General features: G+C 49.8%; 1 protein-coding gene across 3 annotated transcripts in view; it reads right to left on the bottom strand.

The window, feature by feature from the left end:
• FGFR1 (fibroblast growth factor receptor 1) overlaps nucleotides 1-20,614 on the bottom strand; it is a 46,500-nt gene that overhangs the window by 12,838 nt on the left and 13,048 nt on the right. Inside the window, exons 3-5 of one of the 3 annotated variants that reach the window (XM_059384027.1) lie at nucleotides 2,456-2,722; nucleotides 985-1,068; nucleotides 536-708 (exon numbers count right to left, since the gene is read on the bottom strand). In XM_059384027.1, the coding sequence (XP_059240010.1) occupies nucleotides 536-708; nucleotides 985-1,068; nucleotides 2,456-2,722 (524 nt within the window). Of the gene's footprint in view, nucleotides 1-535; nucleotides 709-978; nucleotides 1,069-2,455; nucleotides 2,723-20,614 lie in introns of all 3 variants that reach the window. The other 2 variants (XM_059384025.1, XM_059384028.1) reach the window with 2 other exon arrangements.

Here is a 20,614-nt window from a genome sequence, read left to right on the forward strand (position 1 = left end):
CAGAAAATGACAAATACCACAAAACAGGTCGTTATATTATGAGACATTTTAATAATGAAATATTATGCAGCCATGAAAAGTTATCTCTCAACCACATGGTGAAAGACTCATGTTATAATGTTAACAAGCGACAAGAAATTATATACACAGTGTGATTATATAAAAACCATATACATAGAAAAAAAGACTGAAAAGGTTTTTGTTTTGTGAGAGCAAGCACACGAGGTGGGGGCAGGGCAGAGGGAGAGAGAATCTCGAGCAGGCTCCACGCCTAGTGTAGAGCCCGATGAGGGGCTTGATCTCACAACTCTGAGATCATGAGCTGAGCAGAGTTGGACGGTTAACACTGAGCTACCCAGGTGCTCCAAGACTGAAAAGATTTTAAAGCTTCATTTGCAGTTTCTTGTACCTGAAATTTTTCTAAAGTGCCCTTTTATAGTTAGAAATCATTAAACAATTAATGACATATAATAGGGATTTTCCAAGGAGCTTCTCCTGTTCCTCTTAACACCAACTTTCATATATACACACGTACCTTGTAGCCTCCAATCCTGTGGTCAGGTTTGAATTCTTTGCCATTTTTCAACCAGCGCAGTGTGGGGTTGGGAGTCCCACTGGAAGGGCATTTGAACTTCACAGTCTTGGCAGCCGGCACCGCATGCAATTTCTTTTCCATCTTTTCTGGGGATGTCCAGTATGGAGCCACGGCTGCCCAGGAGAAGCCAAGAGAGACAGGCAGGGGCCAGTCAGGCTCAGGAGCAGGAGCCTTGGTCAGGACCCGGAGGTGTCCTGCCTATCTGCCCAACACTTGTGAACAGTGCCTGCTCTAACCAGGGCACCCCAGGGACCCCAGGGCGAAGCATCATGACCCCATGTGTCCTCTCCTCCCATTCTCCCAACAATCATCCAAGCCTCACCCTTCCCACTCAAACCCAACGCCCGGCCCAAAGGGCAGTAAGGTAGGAAACAGTGTCTCACGCATACGGTTTGGTTTGGTGTTATCTGTCTCTTTCTCCTCTGAAGAGGAGTCATCATCATCGTCGTCATCCTCCGAGGAGGGGAGAGCATCTACGGGAAGCAGAAGGGGGCACTGAGGTCCCTTCGAAGGAAAAGGGCTCACTAGGTTTCCATCCATATCAACAGCCGGCCATGGACATGAAGGCCAGTCCGGTTACAGACGATTGCAGGTGCCCGTCCCCATACTGGACCCCAGTCCCATCCTGCCTCAGTGACAGTGGCTCTGCAGGATGGAAACGTCATAGAACTGCAAGCTCTATGCCTGTCCCCCACCTTCCCCATCCCAGCACAGTGCCCCTCTGTCCAGAAGTCTCGAGACTGGCCAGTTCCATCAGGGGCAGCCGGTCCTCTCGAATTCCATCCCAACCTACATTCAGAGGTTCTCGAAACTCAGCACCACCCACATGTGCTGGGTCTCAGGACGAGCAGCCAGGGAAACTATGTGTCTCCTTCTTGAGAAACCCAGACAGGTCTAGGCACGCCACGGCCAGAAGCCATTTCTACAGCCACGGCCCAAATAATTTCTAGTTGGGATCTTTCCACCACACGTGTGCTAATGTTTGGGGCTGCCCTTCATAACCAGAGCAGAGAGGGAGCCCACCACAGTCCGCAGCTGCCAACACTTCTCCGCAAGGATCCACTCCTTTTAAAAGGCTTGACACACGTGTGGTCACCAAATAGCGTTCATGCCAGATCTTTTTCCAGTCCCTCCTAATGCTTTTGGGGGTCTGGAGGGAAATAAAGGAGGCAAGTCCTTCAACTGGGGGCAGGTTCTAAATGATGCCTGGAGGAGAGGTGATGCCCAGCCCTCACCCTGGATTTGCACACATGGTGTAAAGAAAAATTCAAGCTCTTCTTTGTTTAACCCTAGAGTTGTATCAAAGTCGTGTTCTAGAAGTGGCAGATTCCCAAAGTCACAGAGCTCTGGGGTTCCCTGGCTGCCCTTAATACAGCTCCAGAAGCTGGAGGACAGATGTTTTCCATAAAGCCTGGGAGTATGGTGGTGCACCTGGATCCTTCCCATCACAGTAGGGACCCACCTCACCACACAGTCCGGGGCTCTAACCCCTGAGCCAAGTACCAAGTCCAAATGGCAAGGGAATGACAGAATGGAAGCTGGCCGAGTCCCAGGTAGCACCTGGAGATCTGGGCAAGCGAAGGTGGAAAAAAATCAGTGTCTTATTGACCCAAGTGTATCAGCAGTCACTTCTAAGGCGGATCCTGGAAGGCCAGATCGCTGACCTGAGGCCTACACCAGCCGGTCACCCCTGAGAGCTAAGCCACGCGGCGGGCAGGGAGCAGTGTTAGTGGGCAGCAGTTTCCGAAGCAGAGTGGGGGCAGATCTTGAAGGGGCGGAGGTTGGCCTCCCCCTGAAACCAGCAGAGAGGGTGGGAGGGATGGATCTGGGGAGAGGCGGAGGGCAGGCTTTGCTACCAACCTGAGACATTGACGGAGAAGTAGGTGGTGTCACTGCCCGAGGGGCTGCTGGTCACACAAGCGTAGAGGCCGGAGTCAGCAGGCACGGAGTCCCGCACCTCCACCTCCTCCCCTGTGATGCGGGTACGGTTGCTTTCCACCAGCTGCACCCCGTCCCGCAGCCAGTTGATGCTCTGGACATCGTCCCGCAGCCGACAGCGAAGCTGCAGCGGGTCACCAGGGTGGACCAGGAAGGACTCCACTTCCACGGGGGCTCCCCAGGGCTGGGCTGCAGCCACCCACGGGGGCCGGGAAGAGGAACCGAGGATGGGGCAGGAAGAGGGGGAGAGGGAAGAGGGAGAGAGACAAAGGGAGTTAGGCTAGGCGAGCCGCATGGAGCTGCGACATCCTGGGGGCTACAGAGCTTGGAGGAGGGAATGGGGGGTAGGGGTCAGTGGGGGACAGCTGGCCCCTGGAACCCCACCTCTTCTTCTCTACCCGACTCCCCCACAAAGGGCAAAAGAAGAAAGAGGCAAAGCCAGGAAGCAGCCACAGCAGCATTAAGCAGTTGACTTTCATTTCCCTCCATTCAAGGGGGGGTGGGGAAGGGGAGGAAGGCCAGTCTGCACCCCCCGCCCCCGCCGCAACCTCCCCACACCAGGGCTTCTTTGTGTCCAGAATGCCCCTCCCTGCACACTCGGTTCTTTGCCAAGAGTGGTCACTTCCCAGGAGAACACCCCATTCCTCTGGGCTAGGCCAGCCTCAGCGCTTTCCCTAGTAACAGCTGAGCAAACCCAGTCCCTCAAAAATCCAGCAGCCCCCACCTAAAGGAGAGAGAAGGTAATTTGTCAACAGGGGTTCTCGGGTCCAATGATCTGGCAGGGAGGGGTCTGGGCCCTCAGTGAGTCCGATGTGTAAGACGCGAAAGTGGAAGAGCCAGCCCAAGGAGAGGTCAGCTCAGGGGAACCTCTGGCTAACAGGTGTCAGGCCAGAGGATTCAGAGCTTTTGAGTCTATTAGGAGCGGACGCCTGCAGCTGCCACCAAGCCCACACTTGCTCTGGCTACAGCAGCCCTTGCACACAAAGCTCCTTTCTCCTCGTCCCACTGCCGGGCTCCCCCCTCAAGCCCCCGCCTTCCCCGCCCCCAACACACTGTCACACACATTCGCTCCCCCTCACCTCTCCTGCCCTGGATGCCGGGTGCTCCACGGCTCACAGATCTGATGCGACTCAGCCACCCATCCATCCCTCTCACGACCAGCAACTGGGCACTGGGCACTGACAAAGAAGGCCTGCGGCCAGGCACGCCCTGGAGGCCACTGTCCCGCACCGTTACCCCCTGCTCCTGGGCACCCCCTCTTTACTAGCCAGGGGAAAATGCGGCTCCTATTTCCATTCAGGATGCTCAGGGGCGCTCCCTCCCCACATCCCTGCCCACTGAAGCCCTCTGACCACAAAAAAAGTGCACCTGGGGGCGCCTGGGTGGCTCAGTGTGTTAAAGCCTCTGACTTCCGCTCAAGTCATGATCCCAGAGTCCTGGGATGGAGCCCCGAATCCGGCTCTCTGCTCAGCGGGAAGCCTGCTTCCTCCTCTCTCTCTGCCTGCCTCTCTGCCTACTTGTGATCTCAGTCAGATTAAAAAAAAAAAAAAAAAAAAAAAGTGCACTTGTTTTGGCTCCTATCCCCCCCCTGCCTTATGCCCCCTGGGGCCCTTCTTTCTTTCCCGCCCCCCCCCCCCGCCCAGGTAACCACCAGCGGGCTCCGGCCAGGACTCCTTGCAGGTCCCCCAAGTAGGAGCCCCTGAAACACACACTTTCTCCCATCCCCACACCCCTTGGAGGCCCATGTCCTGCCAGCGCTCAGCTGCCCTCCAGGTCTCTGCCTGGCTGGGGATTCTGCCTCAAAGCCTCTTCTAGCTCCCAGTCTGGGTCAGGTGCCCTCCCACTGCACTGCACACTGAAGGAAAGTCCCCAGGATGGGGATGACACCCAGTACAGTGCCTGGCACTCAGAGTTGCTTAATAAATGCTTGTGAACAATGCATAAAAGGACACAGGTACTGTCTCCTCCTCTTCCTTCCTAAACCTTCTTTTCTCCTTCTCCAATTTTCACTGTAGCCAACTCTGGAGTTTATCCAGGTTTTTGCCAGAAACCTTACAAATGAAGGAAATGAACCCCTCCGGCGTCAGCCAACACCAGGGACTAACAGCTGCTTTCCTCAGAGGGGCCAAGGCAGTGGGCCCTGACCCTCTTCAACCCAAGGGCTGTCTTAAATACTGGGTATATGTGAGTCATCAAAAGTGGGGGCGCTGCTTCAAAAGGGTTTGGAAGCCACTAGGCTAACAGTCATTTATATTTTTGTGAATCAGGTCAAGAGGAACACCACAAAGGTGAGCAGACCACATAAGTGATTAAAAATAAGCTTTTGTGGGTCTTAAAAAAAAGTTATTCTTTCCATTTTTAACGGTTTGTGGTTTTGCCAAAAGAAGGGAGAAAAAAAGCAGTTCAGACTTGACCCTTAAGGAAAACAGGAGACACTCCTATTGATCAAATCTCCACTCCCTCCAATGACCTCACTGATTAAATATTTTGCAGCTCCTAATCTGTACAAGCCGTTGGTCAAACAGTCAACTCAGTAAACTCAAATTCTTAGCCTCTGGCATCACAGCCTCTTTTGGCAGGCCCAGGGGACAAAGAATAGGTAAGGACAACATGGGCACTTCCCTGAGAGAAAGCAGCAAAGGGACACTGGCCTGACTGAGACCAGCTCTGGCTGATTCTAGCTTGGATCCCCAACATAACTTACGGGGATGTATGAAAAGTCTCAAGGACCAGCTTTCTTTTCCCTGCCACTGGAGTTCCAACTCCCTCAGAGGCTCTAAGCCTTGGTGTGCTCTGCCCCTTAATTCTCCTGATCAAGATCCTGCACCATAAAATCAAAGCCCCTGCTTGGCATTCAAGGTTCTTCTCCCCCACAGAGTCTTCTTCTCCCTACCTTCCACTTCAAGGCTGGCTGTTCTCCAGACCAACTGCACTCTCTCCTCACAACAAAACTGACTTTGGCTCAAGACCTTCAGCTCTGTGATGCTCTAGTCCTTCCCCTACTCCACCCTGCCCGACATGGCTCAAAGTGCACCATCAAAGCCGGCAGGAAGCCTGCTGTTGGCCCCAATGTGGCTACCCTAACTGTAACACAGTTTCTACACAAACCACACAAATTCACACTCAATCACATACCATCTTGTATCGTTTCTTTTAAAAACATCTTTGTTGAGATATATTCACATACTATAAAAGTCACCCATTTAGAGCACGCAAGTTCAATTTTTATTAGTCACAGAGTTATGCAACCATCACCACAATCTAACTGTAGAACATTTTCTAATCACCCTCCAAAAGAAACCCCCCACCCACAGCCAGCCACTGCTGCTTTGTTCCTGAGATATCTGCCTGGCCTGGGTATTTCACATCAATGGAATCACACACTGATGATCTTTTGCCAGCGTCTTCTTTCGTTTAGCATAACACTTTCAAGGTTCTTCCATGTTGTGGCACGTCTCACTACTTCACTCCTTTTCATGGCCAAGTAATATTCCACTGTATGGATGTTCTACATTTTATGAACCTGTGTATCAGTTGATGGACATCTGGGTCTACTGTTTTCTAAACAGTCCCAAGTGCCCATGTCTTCCTCTCCTAAGAAACAGCAACCAACTCAGAGCAGAAGTGCCTGTTGTCATTCTCCCACAGTGCCTAACAATCCCAAAGACAGAAAACACCCAATGAGATCTTCAACTGAATTTAGCACCTGGGAAAAGCTAATTTTAAGAGGAACCAAAAATCAGCCCACAGCTCCTGGATTATTCTTTTCATGGCTAGGAGTGCTCTTGATTGTGTGTCAACATCTCTATTTACAAAGCAGGGGCAATGCCACTTTCTTCTAGGAGGCGATGGAAAGGTAACCAAGCAATTGCTGGTTTCCTGGGCCCTGCCTGTCTGCATCGCTGCCGAATAACAGTCTTGACCTGGGGGAGTCCTATTTATGGTGGCTGATGCAAGGATGTCCTTGCTCACCGGAAGCCTCTAACAATGCAGTCCCTACCCTCCATTCTCCTTTTGGTCTTTCTAGTGTCCCCCATTTATGTCCCCACTGGGAAAGGCCCCAGTTCCTCTGAGCTGGCCTTTCTCTGGTCAAGAGCAATGGGCCAAGGTTACACTTGTTAGGTTTCTGATAGCAAGAGAGGAGTGGACAACTTTATTGCGCTGGTCATGGATGAAGGAAAGGAAGCCAGTTTATCGCTTGGCCCCTTGAAGCCCTGGTTCTTCCAATCTTGGAGAACCTGATTAGCTGGAATGGCGTTGCTATAAGGAAAGCAGCAACCCAGAACACTTACTTGCTTTAGCATCTTGTTTCCCAAGAGATGAGGTGGGAAACAAGAGGCTGGAGGACATTTGGTATCTGGATTCTGTGATGACCTTGCCTGAGGCTGGAAGTGTTGGGCCAGGAGTCAGCGCACAACATTCACTCTTATAGGTTTGAGGTGCATGTGTTCAAAGTACATTGTGGAAAAAGATGCTCTGCATTCTGATGCTCAAGGAGGGTCCCTGTTCTCATCACCGGGCATGGGAAAGTTAGGGTTAGGGTTAGAGATGGACCTGAATATCCCTAGAGGTTAAGACTGCCGACACCTTGGTCAATTCTCCAGAAACCGGGAGTGAACAAAAACTCCTGCTTCGCTGCATGAATGAGACCACTGTGGAAGGCTGTGTAGGCGGGATCCAGAACCCCCTTTAACAAGAGGAAAAGGGATTCCTAAGACCAATCACCAGTCCCATCTTGTTTCTCTAACAGAGCCTCTCTATCCCCCAAGAAAAACCAAGAGCAGATCAGGGACCCACACTTTAGTAATCCGCAGGGAACCAGCCAGAAAAAGAGGAGGGGGGAGGGGCAGTGTTTCCCACGAGCTCTCAAGTAGAGGAACAAGATGAATGTTGTTAATGGAGCCTGACTGGGTCCCTCTTCCCTTCCTATATTCCTCCAAAATACCAGGGCTTTGTGGTCCCCAACAAGCCAACAGGAGGTAGCATTTTCTAAGGCGCGACTGGCCAGAAATTTACCTCTGTTCCCTAGCAGGCAGTTCTGCCCTGGGTACATCCCATCAGAGCCAAGTGCTGGATTCGAAATCATGGAGTCTTCTGCCAGCCGTGGGCATGGTGCCAGGTAGGGGAATGGGGCCTGTGCTGAGGCCCAAACCCATACATGAACATTGTCATTCTTAGGAGACAGTTCCTATGATAGTGACAGGCTCGGGACTTTGGTATGGCACTTGATACTTCAAAAGGCAGGTTTAGGGCTCCCCAGTGGCTCAGTTGGTTAAGCATCTGCCTTCGGCTCAGATCATGGTCTCCAAGTCCTGGGACGGAGCCCCGCATTCCCCCCTCCCCCACCCACCCGCACCCCCCCATCAGGCTCCCTGCTCTCTGCCCCTCCCCACTGCTCATTCTAATTAATAAATAAATCTTTTAAAAAAAGAGGCACGTTTATTCATTTATCCATTTAAGTATGAAAAATGGAGATTCAGGGATTTCTCTCAAAGTCACACAACAGGGGTCAGCACTGGCTCTCGATGCTGGGTCTGCCCAGCCTGGGCCCCTCCAGTGTCTCAATTTTCACCCAGCACCGGGTAGAGCGACAGGTGACCCACTCGAGGTACTTCATGTGGCTTTCACCACAGGTAGACAGCACCGTCCTCCCCTCCCCGTGTCCCTGGCTCCATTCTGGATCAGTCACCAGACACCTTCTCTGGCTCCTGAGACCCTCACCGCTGAATAGTTTACAGCCGAGCTGATGACCTCTGATGACCCCTGCCTGACTAGCTGAGAAAATTAAGAACATCAGGCAAAGGGGGCTCCCCAACCCTCTCCTTGGGCCAGCTCTCCTGCTCATACATCAGAACGGTGCAGCGCTCAAACCCTGACTTGTCTGCACAGGCACCCGCATTCCATGCCCTCACACCTCCTAGGCCCTCGGTGCATTTCTTCCTCCTCCAGAATCTGGAGCCACCCCCCACCCAAGCTCAGAAGTCCAATCTCTCAGCCAAGCCAATGCCCACCCTGCCCCTCTTCTTTTGCTTCCTCCTAAAGTGCCTTTTCCCTCTGCTCTCTCCCTCACTCCTCCAGTCGTGAAAATTCACTCCCCGAACTGCAGTCTCCAACCCTATTCTTAATGTGCCCTCCCAAGACATACAGATTCTCTGGCCTTTATCTTGCACTTATTCACGCTGCTTGGCTGTGGGCTGGTCCATAAATGCGCATCTTTTCTAGCCTCTGTGCTGTCACCCACATCCTGCACTCCAGAGGAAAACCCGCCCCAACAAAGCCAGGGCTTGTTGTCTCGGGGTCACATTTTCTGTCATCCCTATGAAACCCTTTTGATTTTGGATTTCTGGGTCAAAATTAGGGGAGAATGGCCATTCTCTTCAGGAACGTGGGGGGAACTGGTGGTCCAGCAATGTTTACAGTCTTGGCACAAACTCCCCAGAGATAAATGAGGGGGCAATTGTGGGTGGGGGAGGAACTCGGGGTGGCTTTGAAGGCAACTTAAAAGGAACACAGAACAGCGCGGCAGGGCTCCGGGAACCCTCTGCAGAGGTTTTTTATTACGTTATTTTGGCTTTGAAATGGAACTGAAAACTTACTTTCCTCTGGCAAAGCCAGGCCGGAGCACGGATCTCACCGAAATCCCGGGGAACAACTATCCTCCCACAAGAGCTGGGGCAGAGAGGAAGCCCTAAAAACCGGGGATTCCCTGAACTCACGATGTTCCCAACATCCAGGGAAAGTTGCAGAAATGGGGGAGCAGAGGCACGTGTGATAGAGGAGAAAGAACACACCAAATCAATTAGCAGGGTCCCACACCCTCATGGGGCAGCACTCCCCAGTCCCCCAACCCAGGGGATTTGGAGTGTAAGTTTTTTTTTTTCCCCCTTAAATAGTAAAAGGGAAAGAAGTAAGAGGGAACATTTTGCATGCAAATGGGCCACTGCCAGAAGAACCCATTAAAATGTAAAAACTCCACATTCAGTCTGACAAAACGGTGCAAACTGCTGTGTTTGCCAGAGGGGCAGCAATACAGCTCCCGACAAAGGGGCCGAGGAACAATGGTGGGCTGAATGGCCTCTGTCAGCAGGTCCCCTCGCGCGTTGCCATGGGGACCCCACCGGGGCTTACTAAAGGTATTTCCTGAGGAGAAAGGCAGTGCACACAAGCCCAGGCAGCCCGGCTAATCCTGACAGGAAGCCATCGCCATTCAGCAGCCCAGGGGCTTGGGGCCGGAGTTTTGTTTTGTTTTTATTAAAAAAAGATTTCGGTCTTTTGTGTGTCCCACCTCATCACTGTAATTTAGTGCAGAGCTGCCTGCGCTGGCCAAAGCCTCAGCCAGGGCCCTGCGCCCGCCCAAAACAGACCCCCCAAAACAGCTCCCCAGTAGCTGGGCCAGAGGAGGCCCAGGCACACAGAACCCCACTTGGGAGACCCAGGTTGAAAATGCCCTGGGCTCAGAGAGGTCTATGCAAACTTTCAGACAGATGTTGTGAGCGGCATCAGGATGGAGCCCAGGGCTGGACCCCGTGTGCAGGCTTCTATCCCATACCTCCTCCTACCTGTGGTTTCCTCCCTCCTGGGGATGTGCCCCTCTCAGCACCAGCATCCCCCATGTCCCCCTACCTCCCACCACAGGCAGGGTGCTCTCCTGTTGGGGAGAAGGACTGTAATTAAGTGATTAACAAAGGAATGTGCCCAAAGAGTTGTTTTAAAAGAAATTTCCCTTCTTCCTCTCTCCCAGCTAAAGCTCTCATTGCCAAGAGTTTACTGACACGCTCCGGATGGAGCTGGGGAGAAATCTCTTCCTATATCCATTTCCCAAAGCAATTCTCGGTACGCTTTGCTTCCCTCCCGCCTACCTTACCAGGAAGAAAAGAGTTGCTCAGGAAAGAGGAAAGTTCACCAAAGTCGTGCTAGGAAGCCTAGAACCCACTCACCCCCACCCCCCAGCAAAGGGAGACGCCCTGCAGTGGTGGGGAAGGGCAGTCTATGCTCCCAGTTCCTAGAAATTTGTGTCACCATTTCACATTTGGCACCAGAGGAATCCGGCCTTGGCAGATTCAGGGAAGAAAGCCAACAACACAGCTGGCGGTGGAGACAGAAACTCCTGTGTGACAACTGCCCCCCTAGGACACAGTTTAGGATAAATTAACATTTCCTGAGCAAACTTGTAAGTGGAAGGAGCCATCCCCCATGAAGACGGTCAGATGAAGGGGGCTCTGTTCACTCGCTGTGATTTGAAGCCAGGCCGTGTTTGCAAAGCTCGCGATCTCGCAACTACACCTTCCCTCAAAGGAGGTTCTGAACCTTGCGTTTTGATAGACTCACAGAGGACAACAGATCATTTCGGAGGTATTAAAACTGTGCCTACTAACTCCCCTAAACACCCAGGAAGCTTCTAAAGCCATGTTACATGGGTCCTATTTTAGGAATAGGTGCTCAAGAGCCTCTGTGTAATGATGGAAAACTCCCCCCCAAAGAACCCCAAACCCAGTAAGGACCACTCATGTGGGCTGTAAGCCCAGGCGATCTGGACACAGAGGAGGAAATCTACTCCTGCCTTTATTAAAAATCACATCCTGGGGCGTGCCTGGGTGGCTCAGAGGGTTAAGCCTCTACCTTCGGCTCAGGTCATGATAGCAGGGTCCTGGGATTGAGCCCCACATCGGGCTCTCTGCTCGGTGGGGAGCCTGCTTCCCCCCTCTGCCTACTTGTGATCTCTCTCTGTATCAAATACATAAATAAATAAAATCCATTAAAAAAAATCACATCCTGAACTCAAAGCAAAAGTACAACCAGCACTAACGGTTATAACACAGAACACCTTCCACTGAACTTGCTGGTGTGTGTGTGTGATTGTGCCTATGCATGCATAAGCAGAGTCCCCCTGCTGGAAGGGGAGCTCAGACCCTCCCACCACTGGCCCGAAGCCCAGGCCTCCCAGCCATGTGTCTGCAGCTGCGACCTGTCATGCACTTCCTGGTCTGGGCTCTGTAATGGAAAGATCATTAAGGGTGGGGGAGGAGGAGAGTGAGATGAATCAACAGGGAAGAGGTAACCCTGCAGCTCCCACTCTGCTAGGCTCTGACCTTAAAGTCAGGTCAGGTTCCTTAAAGAATGTACTGCCCTCCCCCCCCACCCCGCCCCCTACTAGGGCCCCTCGGAGGGCTTCCCCTCCCCCATGCTCAGCAGAGCTTCTTTGGGGAAGGAAGCACCAGCAGCTGGGCAGGAAAAAGTTGCAACTCCCTAAACTTGCTGATGAATTAGTGGAAGACTCAGCTGTTCCAGAATTTGTCTTTTCACTGCACCCCCAACCTCAATGGATGACTGAAAGCACACTTCACCAAGGCTCTCAGCACTCCAGGGTACCTGCGATCTTCCCTCCCAGTCCAATCTGATCGTGGCATGGAGGGTCTGAGTCATACAGCATCCCGGGGTCACCACCGGCTGCAGGGGGGCAAAGAATGGACTCTTCATAAGGTGACTTTTTCTTGATGTTAAAGAAACGCCTTTTGGGGCACCTGGGTGGCTCAGTTGGTTAAGCACCTGCGCTGGGCTCTGGTCATGATCCCAGGGTCCTGAAATCAAGCCCCGAAACCCACTCCCTGCTCCGTGGGGAGTCTGCTTCTCCCTCTCCTTCTGCCCATCCCCCACGCCGCTCATGCTCTCTCTCTCAAATAAAATCTTAAAAAAAAATGCCTCTTATCTTACAATATAAAAATAAAGGTGATAAACATCCTTTTAAAATGAAATGGTGCAGAAAGGTGGTTGCCAGGAGCTGGGGGAGGGGAGAATGGGGAGTTCATGTCTAATGGGAACAAGAGGTTCAACTGGAGAAGGTGTGAGAAAGTTCTGGAGACGTATCGTGGTGAAAGTGGCATGACAACATGAATGTACTTAATGCCATAGAACCGTACGCTCAAAATTGGTGAAAATGATCCACTTTATGTTATGTATATTTTTATCACAAGAAAAAAACAAGAGTAATAGCAGTGAACAGTGCTGGATTTTAAAAAAATGTTCTTACATGGTAAAACATGTTGTTACCCTTATGCAGGTTCCCAAAACCTGGGTCAGTGGGGTGGGGGTGGGGGGAGGATTGTACTGACCCATGAAATCTAAAAATCTGGGGCCACTGGTCTGTTTCAGATCTCCAGGACAGTGAGGACCCAGAGGGACACATGGACGGACCATATATTCATTTTCCTCTCTCTCCCTCACACACCCTGAAAGGTGAGCATTTAGTTCTCTTTAAGAAGCTGAAAGAACGGGCGCCTGGGTGGCTCAGTGGGTTAAGCCGCTGCCTTCGGCTCAGGTCATGATCTCAGGGTCCTGGGATCGAGTCCCATATCGGGCTCTCTGCTGAGCAGGGAGCCTGCTTCCCTCTCTCTCTCTCTCTCTCTCTGCCTGCCTCTCCATCTGCTTGTGATATCTCTCTGTCAAATAAATAAATAAAATCTTAAAAAAAAAAAAAAGAAACTGAAAGAAGATGGTCCAGGGATTTTTCTACCAGAGATACTATGTGGGTAGAGAGCCGGTCAAAAAAAACAGGACCAAAGGCTTGGGGGATGGTAGGGACCAATATCCACACTGAGGACTCTTCTGCTCAGACAATCTGGGGGCTCTTGAACAACCAGAACCCTGTGGGGGAGAGAGAACTACTCTGGGCAATGTCAATATCCCGGATCTGAAATCCTTGTAAAACCACAGTCCCCAACTCTTCCTGAACCACGGGTGTAATGGCTGAGTACAGCGGAAAGAATACCTGAGTGAAAATCACAAAGACGACTAGCCCTACCCCTTATGGCGTGACTCTGATGGTGGAGTCATCTCTAACCCCCTCCCCACCCTGGCCTTGGGCCTCCACTTCTTCACCTGTGAAATGGGAAGGCTGACTGACCTGAGACTATCTGAGCCCCCTCTGGCTCTAACCAACATTCTACTTTTCAGCTGGGCCTTAGGAGGTGGGCATCACTCACTGCCGCCCCCTGGTGCCTCCCTGAGCACACAGCTCCCTCCGGTGTGAGGGAAAGCAAGAGACCTCAAGATAACTTGCCTTAAGAAAAGGGACTTGGGTTTTGGTCCCAGAGCTCCAGCCACTGGCACCTTCTCTTCATGTCTTCTCTGGGACTCGTGTTGTTACCAGTAAAAGCCTTAGAATAGAAGACAGAGAATTGCCAAGAAACTGTGACTGGCAAAGAAAAAAATTGGAAGCCCAGGTTTTCTTTTTTCTTTCTTTTTTTTTTTTTTTAAAGATTTTATTTATTTATTTGACAGAGAGAGATCACAAGTAGGCAGAGAGGCTGGCAGAGAGAGAGGAGGAAGCAGACTCCCTGCTGAGCAGAGAGCCCGATGCGGGACTCGATCCCAGGACCCTGAGATCATGACCTGAGCTGAAGGCAGCGGCTTAACCCACTGAGCCACCCAGGCGCCCGGAAGCCCAGGTTTTCTAGAAGAATTTATTTCACTTTTTTGATTCATGACATATTATCCCAGGAAAACTAGCTAGGCAAATAAATTTTTTAAAAATGGAGGAGCCAGAGGGTAGTGGAGAAGGGCTAACATCCTAAAAGAAATGCCACTTCCAGATGTACCCGTCAGGCATTTATACAGTCCTGACTGCTCAAATGACATCGATAAAGGTTTGGAATGCCACAGGAAGAACTTCATTCAGTAGTTAGTTAAGGAACCTGACTCCTTTAAGGTTCAAGAGCTAATTCCTAAAACCAAAGGAAAATAAACCTTAATTCCCAAGGTTATATTCTAAAGTCTGACAATAAAGGAGCAGAGATTTCTGAATGCAAAAGGACCCTTCTAGGGGGCTAGAGAGCAGATCAGCATTCCAAAGGCGGTGATAATTGACTTAAAGCCCCACACATCAGAGGAGGAGAGAAGAGAACCTCCTTCCCCGAGGAAAGCTTTCAGACCAACCTACTCCCCCCCCCCCCCCCCCAGTCCCCCCCCACATTGACTCAGGGCCTTTCCCCTCTCCCATCTGCCTCCTTGCCGATCTTCATCTTTCTCTGTCCAGCCTCCCTGATAACCCACCTTCTAGTCCAGGGGTTAGGGCTGTAGGCACTGTACCAGCCAAGACTCAAGTCTCAACCCCACCACTTCCGGACCGTTTAATCTCTGCAACTTTTTGTTTGACCTCTGAGTCAGATGCCTAAACAGTGAAATGGAAACAACCACCACCTTACAGACTTGTTTTTTTTTTTTTTTTAAGATTTTATTTATTTATTTGACAGAGATCACAAGTAGGCAAAGAGGCAGACAGAGAGAGGGGGGAAGCAGAGTCCCTGCTGAGAAGAGAGCCCGATGCGGGACTCAATCCCAAGACCCTGAGACCATGACCTGAGCCGAAGCCAGAGGCTTAACCCTCTGAGCCACCCAGGCGCCCCCACCTTATAGACTTTTTTGGGAGATTACCGGACCCCAGTGATTCTCAAAGTGTGTGGTTCCTGGACCTGCAGGGAACATGTGAGAGCTAGCTTCACAACCAGGAGCTCTGGGTTTAAACACGCCAGCCAGGTGATGCCAAGCCTCACACACCCAAGAACCACTCCAAAGGCTGAAATAAAGTGCTCCCTATGTGGCAGCAATAGCTCTTCCTCACGGTATTTTCCTTATCTTTCTACTGACAAGGGTTTTATTCCCACCGTCTCCTTTTGCAAACTAGAAATATTAGGGATCTTTCGGCGCTGGGTGGCTCAGTCGTTAAGCATCTGCCTTCGGTTCAGGTCATGATGCCAGCACCCTGGGATCAAGCTCCACATGGGGCTCCCTGTTTGGTGGGGCGCCTGCTTCTCCCTCTCCTACTTCCTCTGCTTGTGTTCCCTCTCGCTGTGTCTATCAAATAAATGCTTTTTTTTAAAAAAAGAGAAATTTTAGGTATCTTTTTAAAAAAATGGATGGTTCCCTGTGTTCATGCATGGATTCATTGTTCAGAAAGTATTAATTGTACACTTAATGTGTAAATGAGATGTTCTAAGATGCTGATGTGAACAAAAGGCAAAATTAAGCCTCTGCCTTAGTGATGTACATACACACCCACAAATGATGGTCAATCTGTCCCTTCGCTTTAGGGAAAGGCCCTGTCCTCTGGTTTCAAATGTCCTCATAACCTGGGTTTTATGTCTTTACTTGACACAGTCTTTTTTTTTTTTTTTTAATATTTTATTTATTTATTTGACAGAGATCACAAGTAGGCAGAGAGAGAGGAGGAAGCAGGCTCCCCGCAGAGCAGAGAGCCCAATGTGGGGCTCGATCCCAGGACCCTGGGATCATGACCTGAGCCAAAGGCAGAGGCTTCAACCCACTGAGCCACCCAGGCACCCCTTGACACAGTCTTTTGATGACATTTCTTAGATGGGTCATTTACTGTGTCTGCAAATGTCTGGTAAGAATAATACTGGTCAGGGCTGGGCCTCACCCACGGTGAAGCTAGGGGCAGGAAAGGCATTCAGCCTCCCATATAACAGGCCCTTCCAAGACTTCCAGTGTCTTTTTCCCCAAAAGGTTACGCAGAGTTACCAACAGAACTGGAAGAAAATATTTACCATACAACTTTTAATAAATCTATGCCCTTTTCCTGGAGGCATACTTCAGACAACAGACCACAAATTAATATTTTTAAAATTATTTTGTGACGAGTTCATCTACATTACAATATATATTTTTGTTTAAAACATTAATGTGTTGGGGCACCTGGGTGGCTCAGTGGGTTAAGCCTCTGCCTTGGGCTCAGGTCATGATCTCAGGATCCTGGGATGGAGCCCCACAGCTGGCTCCTGCTCAGCGGGGAGCCTGCTTCTCCCAACACCCCCCTCTCCGCCTACTTGTGATTCTGTCTGTCAAATAAATAAATAAAATCTTTAAAAAAAACATTAATGTGTTGAAGGTAAACACTAAGATAACCAAAATTTTCAAGATTCTCCCTCCTCTCTGTATTTCCTCATGTCTTACAGTTATATATACTGGTAGCCTCAAAACAATGTCAGCACTCCGGCCTGACATGTTTATTTCCACCCATCAGACATTGTTGGACCACAAGCACTTGGGAAGCAATCTAGGTGGTTTATGTGTCTGCACAACCCCATTACATTCCAGAGTAAGTGTGACCTACAAAGAAAATTCCCATGTGGCATCTGACACTTTGAGAACCTCTGATCCTAGACCTCCTCCAAGCAGGAGGGTTGGGCTGCAGTGGAAAATGCAGCTTCAATGGGGTTTTTGTTCTACTGATTATTCTAGGCTAGGGAACCCCTTGCATTAGGGCAGTTCACAGACCTATGACCCACATATAACCTCTGAGGAGAAAGCAGAATGTCACATAAGAAATGGCATAAGGCAAGCATGTCCAGCTGCCCTTAGCCCAATCACACATATGTTCATACCACCCCAGGAAGGGAGGTAGAGGGGCGCTTGGGTGGCTCAGTTGGTTGAGCATCTGCTTTTGGCTCAGGTCATGATAGGGGTCCTGGGAGAGAGTCTGGCTCCCTGCTCAGCAGGGAGTCTGCTTCTCTCTCTGCCCCTCCCCCCTGCTCATGCTCCTTTTCTCTCTCTCTCAAATAAATCTTAAAAGAATGGAAGGAAGGATGGAATGGAGCAAGGGAACGTGGGAGGTAGAGCCTGATTCCTGTGAGATAAAGAAGGGCTGACCAAGCAAATTCAAATGTTTAAATTCAAATGCTGGTCAGCTTGAATTTTGGAAGGGAAACCCGATTTGACACAGGGACACAGTTTACTATAATGGAAAAAAATACTGAAGTCAGATCGACTTCAGTCTGAATCCCAGTTCCATTTCTCACCAACTATGACCTCAGACAACTTACTTATTAACTCCCTGGATCCCAGTTTCCTCATCTGATTATGGGAATAAAACCTATAGTCATGATAGTGGAGTAAAGATGTAAAAATGTACAGCATGCAGAGTGTGAAGGTACAATAAATAGTATTTATTATTATTTTTAAAAGATCTTTACTGGCATAACCTTTCTGGGGCAATCTGGCAGTATGTGTTCAAACTTCTAGAATTTAAATATCTTTGACTACATGGACAAATTTTATTTGTCAAGTATGCTCATTTAAGTGGAAACTACTGAAAATAACCTAAATGATCAACAGTGGAGGACTGGGTAAATAAATAAATTTTGCACACCCATACAATGGAATTCTATATAGTTACTAAGCATAGTGAAAAAACTTTCTTTGCAGGACAATAAATTCTACATGCTTGGGGCACCTGGCTGGCTCAGCTGGTAGAACATGAAACTCTTGAACTCGGGGTCATGAGTTCAAGCCCTACATTGGGCACAGAGCTCACTTAAAAATAAATAAATAAATAATCCTACTATATGCTTAAGTTAAAAACCACATATTCCATATAAATCCCATTTTTGAGAAGTCATGTTTGTATAAATGCAAGAAAAAATAGTCTAAAGAAATATATTCACAGTTAGCAATAATTATTTTTATTTATTTATGGACTTGTTTATCAGAGACAGAGTACAGAGGTGTATGTTTGCAAACAGGCGGAGGGGCAAAGGGAGGAGGAGAGAATCCCAAGCAGACTCTGTGCTGAGCACGAAGCCCCACACAAAGGGGTCAATCTCACAACCCTGAGATCATGATCTAAGCTGACATCAAGAGTCAGATGCTTACCTGACTGAGCCACCCATGTGCCCCAAGAGTGATTATTTTTAGGTAATGTGAGTGTTAAGGTTTTTTTTTCTTTTCTTATGTCTGTATTTTCTAAATTTCCTACGATGAACCTCGATGACATATCAAGTATCAGGTTTTTTTGTTTTTTTTTTTTTTTTGAAGATTTTATTTGAGAGGAAGAGCATGTACACAAGGGGCGAGGGGCGGAGCAGAAGGAAGAGGGAGAAGCAGCCAGGTCTCTGTCTCGGCACTGGGATCATGACCTGAGCTGAAGGCAGACGCTTAAGCCAACTGAGCCACCTAGGCACCCTAAATATCCATGTTTTAAAAGAGCAATGAAGGGGCACCTGGGTGGCTCAGTGGGTTAAAGCCTCTGCCTTCAGCTCAGGTCATGATCTCAGGGTCCTGGGATCGAGTCCCGCATCGGGCTCTCTGCTCAGCAGGGAGCCTGCTTCCTCCTCTCTCTCTCTCTCTGCCTGTCTCTCCGCCTACTTGTGATCTCTGTTGTCAAATAAGCCAATAAAATCTTTAAAAAAAAAAAAAAAAATCAGGGGCGCCTGGGTGGCTCAGTGGGTTAAAGCCTCTGCCTTCGGCTCAGGTCATGATCCCAGGGTCCTGGGATCAAGCCCCACATCAATGCGGGGAGCCTGCTTCCCCCTCTCTGTGCCTCTGCCTACTTGTGATCTCTGTCTGTCAAATAAATAAATAAAATCTTTAAAAAAAAATCATAAAAGAGCAATGAAAATATTCTTTCTGAATGCCCAGAACTTTCCTCTCTGGGAGGAAAAAACAAAGTGTTAAAAATTCCATATAATGTAAAGCCAAGTACTAGGTTAAAGTTACAGAGAAAGGGGCAGGAAAAAAAAAAAGTCATTAATCTGGAGCCAAAAAAAGGCTTCAAGCTATGCCTTAGGCTAAATCTAAACTAAATCCTCAACTAAGAGTAGGAATTACAAAAAAGGAGGAGAAAAAGATAGTGACGAACAGTTCCTACGAAGGAACCCAGATAAACAAGGGTTAGGTATGAATGAATACATTGTATAAAACATGGAAAAAAGAAGAGTCTTGTTTGGCCAGATGGATGGATGGAGAGAAGAGAGAAGGAAGGAAGGAAGGAAGGAAGGAAGGAAGGAAGGAAGGGAGGGAAGGGGGACTGGGGAGGAGGAGAAGGTGAGTTAAATTTGTGAAGTCTGTGAACAAATACTGAAGGGACCATTAGCCAGAGGCTAATTTTCAACCCTATAGAAAATCTGGGAAAGGCTAAGCTCTAAACTCAACTTCCTTCGTTGATTAGACAGCTGGAAGTTCAGTGTTGGTGGATTTTAACCTCTCCCCCTGTCCAAGCTTGTAGCCCCCGAGGCCCACCTTCAGGGAACTTCTTGACCCTCTCACCCATTGGAGGCTCCGCGCGCCTACACCTCCAAGGCCAGGAAATTAGAGCCACAGTCACTCAAATGGCGCTGCCGGCTGCCCCAACATTCACTTCCTTTTACACAACCCATCCCAGGAGGCTCGAGCTGCAGCACAGTACGCGGGATAAGCAAGGAGCAGTGAGTTTCAAGCTCTGCCAGAGCCAATCCTTCTCAGGGCTTGGAACTAACTGGACAGACGTCTCACCCCAACTGTGCACACTATGCAAGGAACACACATTTGGTGGGCACTTCGTTTGATGAGGGGAAAGGCGACAGTCCAAGAAGAGCGAGAACTAGGAAGGGGCGCTCTGAGGATAGGCGCTACCATGAAGAGGAAACAAGCCTACCATGGGGGCCTTCCAGCAATGGTCTCCCCTACTTGGCTGCTGCCAGCTGGAAAATCAGAGCAAACCTCCAAGTTCAGGAGCAGCCCAGACTCCAGAAGGCTTCTCCTGAGAGGAAACACAGTTTGGGATTTACTCCAGGCCCTTAAGAGTCCAGGTAGAGCACTTAGCTTACAGCTAAACCACTTGGGGCCTAAGGTAGGGGGGCAGGGTGGCCAGAGAGAGGAGAATGTCTGCAGTAAGTTGTAAATGAGCCATCTTTCCAGAGTGAATAGTGAGGCTTGGGCAGCTGAACTCGGGAGACCAGGAGCGCCAGAGCAGCTGGACTTTCCCCAGTCAGCAGGGACCTAGCGGTCTCACTTCCAGGCTTTGGGGAAGGAAGCAAGAGGCAAAGGTGGTGTCCACAGGGTGAGCTGGGAGCCCCCAGCGGACCCGGAGGAACAAGGCACTGTGAAAACAGGGCGCAGCTGCTGGTCAGGCTCTCTGACCCTGGACCTCACCCTCCCGGATAATGACTCCCCAGAACTCACTTCTCATGAGGCCATCCATCACCGCCCCAGACACAAGCCATCACTCACTGCTTCTGCCTGCCTGGGAGCCAGCACCCTGGCCGAGCCCTGCTGACCTACCCACAGGCTGGGGCCACAGACTCCAGAGGAATC

Source organism: Mustela nigripes, chromosome 18 (assembly GCF_022355385.1).
Source record: "Mustela nigripes isolate SB6536 chromosome 18, MUSNIG.SB6536, whole genome shotgun sequence".
Classification (NCBI taxonomy): domain Eukaryota; kingdom Metazoa; phylum Chordata; class Mammalia; order Carnivora; family Mustelidae; genus Mustela; species Mustela nigripes.